This window comes from Arachis duranensis, chromosome 9 (genome assembly GCF_000817695.3).
Source record: "Arachis duranensis cultivar V14167 chromosome 9, aradu.V14167.gnm2.J7QH, whole genome shotgun sequence".
Classification (NCBI taxonomy): Eukaryota; Viridiplantae; Streptophyta; class Magnoliopsida; order Fabales; family Fabaceae; genus Arachis; species Arachis duranensis.
The window spans coordinates 118,003,739-118,010,884 of NC_029780.3; the positions used below are offsets into that span (position 1 = coordinate 118,003,739).

The following is a 7,146-nucleotide window of genomic DNA, read 5'->3' on the forward strand; positions in this document are numbered from 1 at the left end:
TCTTTTTGTTCATTTTATCTTCATTATTTTAACTTTCTATTTTATTTTATTTTATCGTTTTTAATTTCTTTTCAGATATTTTAATTTATTTTGTTCAATATTTTAAACTTCAATTACAGTTTTTATTTATTCCATTTTTTCCTTCTTGTTATTCTGCTTTACGTTGTTTATTTTTATTCTTTTTTTTCAAGCATTTTATTTTTAGGCTTTTACTTAGCTTTATTTATTTTTTTACTTTATGCAAGTTATCACAAATTTCGACATACACAGTTTTGATACCTATGTTAAATAATTTCTGAATCGAGTTTATTTTTTTTAGAGGAGTCGTATCTGCTATCCAAATTAAAAATTTGATACAAATTTAATTCGACGTCCCGTCGAAGTTACAAAAAAATCAAGCAAAACACTAACATATTTAATTTATCGGTAATTAGATATTAGTCGTTTTATACTTTATCGTTAAATTATTTTAGCGATAACTATAACAATCATCATAAAAACTGTGTGGCCATTAAAAGTAATACTTAGAATCTTTTAGTTGTCATTCCTATTATCGTTAAAAAAATCTATAATTTTAATTAAGTATATTCAATCTTTTTAGTATAGAAGGCAACAACCTATTTTTTCTTCTGAAGTTTTAAAATTACTTTTGGTGATAATGATTATTATTTTTAAAAATTATAAATATTCAATTCGATATCTAATGTTTTAAGTGCAAATTAAATTAAGATTTTAAATTATGAGATTTTTTTCATATTCAATTCGATTTGGGTATATCTTATTTTTTGGGAGAAAAAAATCCTAGCAGTTAAGTGAAAAACACCAAAATATTCCGTTTTAAACAAGCATAAATATTATGTAAATAGCACTATTTTGAAAGATATATGAGGTCAAAACAAAAAACAAATAATCGATATCTGCCTGTAAAATGGTTCGATGCACGCTGTGTACACAAAGATGAGAAGCACTCCAAAATATTCAAGCTGTTTTTACTTTTTATTATCATAAAAAGAGATAGCCCGTTAGCCACAAATCATGAATCTTTTCCCTAGTCTAAGAAGTAAAGAAAAGAAAAATAAAAAATTTAAAAATAGAAAGCTACACTGAAGAGGTCAGCCACAAATATGGCCACCTTTCTGAAATTCCATAAATCACAATTCGATAAATACCAATGTACCAGTATACTTGAAAATTTTTCTAAACTATATATACTTGGAAAAAAAAATTAAAGAAGAGAAATAAAAACTTAAAATTGAAGAATGTAAATATGTAATCCAATATTCCACCCTGAATTCTTTTAAATGAAAAGAATTCACACTTGGATTTCATGTTTGACCCTAAAAAACTTCAAGCCTTCAACTCTGTTTTCTTTTTTCTTTTTCTTGGTATCTTACCTCATAGAAAGGTTTTAGTGGAGACCACATGTCTGTCCTATGGAGAACAAAGTATCCCACAGAGATTTTCCACCCTTTTTTACACTTACACTACTTGTCCTTTTCACTCAACTCCCTAACACTTCTTTGTCTATTCTTGCATATTAAAGCTGCTAAATATTACTAGTTTACTACCCCTTCAACCTCTTCCTTTTTTTTTTTTCTTTTTCTACTCCTCCGCTTCTTGTTTTTCCAGCTATATATATCTTGTTTTTCCCCTGCAAGAAATAGAAATTTACATCAACAATAGAAAGACTTTTAAATGCAATTAGGTTGAATGAGATGCAGGTGTACAATTATAAGTATGATGCAATTCATATGAACAAATACTATGTACTTTGAGAACTAGAGCTGTGAAAATAATCATTCAAGATTGAGAGAAATTAAAAATTAAAGATGTTTGGAATTTGAGCTTTGTGTTGAACGTTCTCTTTCTCACTTTGGGACATGTGAACAGTCTTAATACTTCTTTTTGGTCTGTTATTTTCTTTCTTCTTTTTTTGTTTTAGAAAAAGAATAAAACCCTGCCATTGCTTTGTGAAGTTGTCCCCATTTCAATGTTCCATTAATAATTAGTCAAACTCCAAATCAAGGAGAGACTTTTTCCTTTCAACATTTTCTTTATTTAGTCAAAATTATGTAATAAAGTTAGCATCACACATGATAGATTAGAAAGACAGAAATATACTCATCAAAAGAGCTACTAAGTACTAAGCCAATCAATTGAAGTATGAAATTTTACTGGAATCTCACAGAAAATGCATGTAATGGAATGAATAACAATGATCTACACTCTAAGATATATTAAAAAAAAAACAAAAAAAAAACTGGATTAGATTTAGCTAGGAACATTAAAAAAGCTTTCTAGTTTATTTATGTAAAAAGTGTTGTTAAAACAAAGACTGAACAAACCATTTTCAACCAGATAACCCTATAAATGCGGTCTCAAGAAGCAGTTGAGTACTGTAGAACAATGATGAATAGTAACTTAATAACAGTCAACCACCCCAAAACTTTTGTTTTATTTTTTCAGGGGACGAATCTTTAAAAACCTACCACACTTCAAGACATTATTATTACATGAACTACTTTTCAGGACTACGGAAAACACTTTTATAGGGGCTACCCCGCAATGATCTTAATTCTTTTATAATGATCAAAATATACCCTATAAACTCTAACCCCAAAAATAAAAAGTGAATTGACCAGAATGTCCTTTCCTCATGCCAACAATGAGTGTCGGTGGGCCGACATCACATATTTCTTTCATCTTTCTTCCCCATACATCATACAACTACAATTTCTTCCCAAGTCCTAACACATTTAATCATACACCTATATCTATAGATTATATGAGCTGACAATATCAGCACTCCTGCTAAAAAGGCTATGGTAGTCAATGAAAATTCAAGTGTAGTAAAACCATAACTAACTTTTCTTTCTTGCAGGAAATTAAAGTTTTAATTTAGGAGGCATGAACTATGCTATTAAATTTACCTAGACCATGCTACTCATCACAAAAGAAAACAATTAATTAAATGAAAATGCTAGTGAGCAAGCATGTCCAATTAAAAAGTGGGATTTAGAATAGACGTGTAGTTAAGCAAAGTTGGGGCCATGTTTTATTTATCAAAGACATCTGAATAAAATCAATGTCCATGGTTTTATGTTTATCATTGTTTTAATTAAGATGCCTTCCCTCTTGCTAATTCATTCAATGGGTCCAAGGAAAACGCTTTCTTTGAAAGGATGTCTATAAATGATTGAGGGTAACACAAAACAAAACAAATAGATACTCCATACCTTTTTTTTCCCCTCTTTCATTAATTTTTCTTTATGTTGATTCTTGCAAGTGTTGGTCCATGAATTAGGTCGCTTTTGGGGTAGCTTGCTTGAAAGCAACAGTGGGAGCTATTCTGCAGCTCCTCCTCTGATGCTCCTGGACGAGTTCTCCGGCGAACCAGTCGAGTTTCTCGAAATTACTTTGCTCGCCAATCCGCTTCCCTCCAAACAGCACTGACTCTACATTCTCCTGCTTCAACATCTCCTCCGCCATCCCAATCAACATCTTTACATTCTCAGGACTTGAATCTGTATCCACATTGGGTCCACATCGCCCCATCCTAGACCCGTTTGCCTGTCCTCAATTTTTTAAATTGCTTAGAAAATCTTTCAATTTGAAATTAAATACAGTACCCGAATTTAAGTACAAATGAATGAATGAAATACACAGAAAAAACAGTTAAAGACATGTAATAAGATGAGAAACACACATCCATCATTAATCATGAAATTAAAAGCAACCTAACAACTTCTGGTGATTAGAATATGATCGAAATTAGAATAGGCTTTATTAGTTTACCAAAACAGGTGTATGCTAAATTGCTAACACAAGGCTGCAATTAAGAAAATGTCCCCCACCCCCACCCTTTTTCTTTCTTTTAAGTACTACTGACAAACTTTGAAACTCAATGCTGCTTTAGTGCCTCAGCAATAACAAACAAATGCTATTATTACCCTTTGATCCTAATTCCTACACACAGTGGGTAAAGCAATGTATTCCATATTTCCAAGTTGCAGAAACTGAACACATGGCAAGGGGGAACAAGCATGGTGGCAAGGCTCTTTCTTACCGGACAAAATGCACAACATTAATTGTCCCTATTGTACAGATATCCTCTTTCCACTCCTAACAAGTCCAAATCCAGCTATCCATCCCATACTCATCAAGTTGCTACTTACAGACAAGGCAAGAGAATCATCCCCCAAATGGAAACCCCACAACACCCTCCTGCTGGTGAGAAATTGACCCTATTTATTATGAGATCAACATCACCCTCACCCTCATCACCTCTGTGTTTGTGTTCCTAAGCTGGAGCATTCACAATTCACAAATCATCATCTCCTTCCGGCTATGAAATATAATACTACTTTTTTTAAATTTGAGAGACATCTTTCACCTGTAAGCAGTTTAATTTCCCTTTCCTATTTAAATTGACACTCCCAAAAACAACAAAATTGACCCATGCTCATCCACACTCACGTGCCAGTGTGCCACCCCCAACCATATAATAAAAACAAAATTCTTATTTTGCAATCAACCACATTTTAAATTCAATCCAACAAAATTCTCATTCATGTCTAGTGTCACGCAAACATCAACATGAACATAATTGTAATTAAGTTGCCACATAACAATATTCATAATTAAAGGAATAAACTTAAAAAATTCTACCTGAATGCGAACATAATTTGTGCTCCGGCCTTGTCCGAAAGCCATGGCAACAGCTTGGTCGACTAGGTCTGCTGAGCCGTCGCCAGAGATTCGGGACACAGGCCGGGCCCAATCCTTGGGCTTCCACTTCCTGACCTCCTCGTAGTCGTAACGGGCTTCGAGGAGCTGGCCAGTGCCGAGGGACAGCACGAGGAGGTCCTCCACGCCGCGGACGAAGGGGAACTCCTGTTTGTTGTGGAGCACGTGCGTGATGGCGGCGCCGGTGGGGTTGCTCATGGCCAAACCGCCGTCAACCGCCAAGCAACTGGTCTGGCCATCAACGGACCGCATCTGAAGCGGCTCGAACAGACCCGGTTCAGCCGAAGTGGCCCGGCACACCTCCCAGAGCCGAAAGTCATAGCTGTCGGTTTCTAAGGCGTCAGCACGTGAGAACAAAAACGGCGCCGTACTGGACAAGTCATAGCACGGAACAAGAACCGGCTTCAGCGTGTCCTTCAACGTTAAGCTTCGACCGTTCTCGCCCGTAAACGCTTCCTTAACGGTTTTCTCTAGACCGGAAGTCGCCGAACCGATTGAACCGGAGCTGGAACCGCCGAACAGCTTTCGTAAGAATCCTCGGCGGCCGGAGCATGTTCTGGTTCCGGTGTTAGGGCGGTAGAATCGGCGACCTTGCTCGGCCAGCAGCCTCCAGGTGTCTTCGGCGGCGAAAATCGGACGTTTGTGGTCCTTGGTGGCAAATAGCATAGCGGTGAAGATGCCTCCGACGCCGGCACCGGCGGCGACATCGAAGTAATCGGCGATTGTGGCGTTGGCGTCGCCAGACTTGTTCTTGAGAGCATTTTCAAGGTAGGCTAGGGCTTTACCGGCGAGGATCCCGCGCATGGCTCCGCCGCCGTCGATAGAGAGGATGCATATCTTTCCACGCTGGTTCTTGAGGGAAGATACGGCGTCAATGGTGGCGACGGTTGACGGTTGAAGAAGCTCCGGTTTGGGATCAATAGAGGTAGGTATGTGCTTGGGGAACCAGAGCTTCTGTTGGTCGTAGCCGAATAGAAACTTGCTCTCCAGAATGGAGAATATTTCGTAGCTTAGCTTATCGGTTTCAATACTCGGCTCCTGCATTTCCACCTCATTACTTGAATCCATTCTTCCGAATTCACACACAACAAAGTAAATATTATTTTATTAGTGAAATGTTTGCAAAGAGAAGATTGGAAAGCACGTTTGAGAAAGAAAAGAGTGGGCGTGTTGAGCCTCTTCTATGCTGGTGCTACATGTATAAACACTAGTAAAAATTAAATAAACGGAGTCAAAAGTTGTCACAACTCCTTAGCTGCTGAAAGAAAAAGGGAAAACTCGCCGCTCCTCAAGTCCTCAAAGGCAGCCAACAAACAACCAACCAACAGCAACAAGCACCGAACAAAACCACAAAATGCCAAATCACCACCCCCATATATCTATGCTATCTATGCAGTATGCACCTCCTCTTATATATATTTTTAGTTTACTTTATTATTATTACCACTTACCATCACTACTTAGTACTTAATGTGCGCTCTTCTATTTTATACATCACTCACTAGTCACTACTGCCCTTTTCTTTCTTTATTATTATTAATTGCTTACCCCTGGTACTAATCACAAATCACAATCGTGTTTTAAAACGTTAAGCTTTCATAACACCTAATTATGTGTTAATATTTTACACTCACCATACCATCTTCATTCCAATGGTTGATGATGTAATAAATAGTCTACTAATGAGAGAGGGTCTCCTAATGTGTGCCATATTGGTCTGAAAGGGTCCCGCCGTAGGAATTACTAATTAGGGAGGGTGGAGGGAGGATCACCAATGGGTCACCGACACTTGTAAACCGTCCATCTAGCTGACCACGATCAACGGCGGAGACTGAATCCGCCGATTACTATTCCTTCCGTGATCAACGTTGCGATTTCGGAAATCCTAGGTGGCCTCCATGGGAAACTTTGTCCCCTACGTAGACTTGCGCAATTAGCAATTCCCATTTCAATCACGAAGAAGGGAGACTCGGTCAAAGACCTTTAAAATGTCTGTAAATAATATTTGATTTTGTTTAGAAAAAAATTTTAAAAAACTCTAATAATTATCTCAAAAAATAATGAGGTCTCTAACTAAATTTTTTTTTTATATGAGATTGATTAGTTTTTGTGCTAAAAAAAAAAGTTAAATGTTATTTTTTTTTGCACAGAAATTAATTAATCCAAAAAAAAGATTAGAAGTCGGGTTAGATATTTTTTTTAAGAACTTCGTAGTCCTTTCGAAATAATTGTCAGAGTCTAAATAGAATATTCACTCTTTTGTTTATTAAATAAATGACCATTTATTATATTTTTGACACTTGACATAAATTAAAAATGTTATTATTATTAAAAAAATTTATTGTATTTTTAAAATTATTATTTTAATTTTGATATTAATTTTTAAATTTATTTAAAATT

The 7,146-nt window shown here is 36.0% G+C and overlaps 1 protein-coding gene across 1 annotated transcript; it reads right to left on the bottom strand.

Moving 5' to 3' along the window:
• Positions 1-1,225: 1,225 nt before the first annotated feature.
• Positions 1,226-6,394, bottom strand: LOC107467928 (patatin-like protein 6). Its single transcript, XM_052254104.1, has 3 exons — positions 4,669-6,394; positions 3,237-3,570; positions 1,226-1,651 (listed from the first exon to the last, which is right to left on the bottom strand). The coding sequence occupies exons 1-2, from the start codon at positions 5,812-5,814 to the stop codon at positions 3,301-3,303; spliced, it is 1,416 nt and encodes a 471-aa protein (XP_052110064.1). The 5' UTR covers positions 5,815-6,394; the 3' UTR covers positions 1,226-1,651; positions 3,237-3,300.
• Between the last annotated feature and the right edge of the window lie 752 nt (positions 6,395-7,146).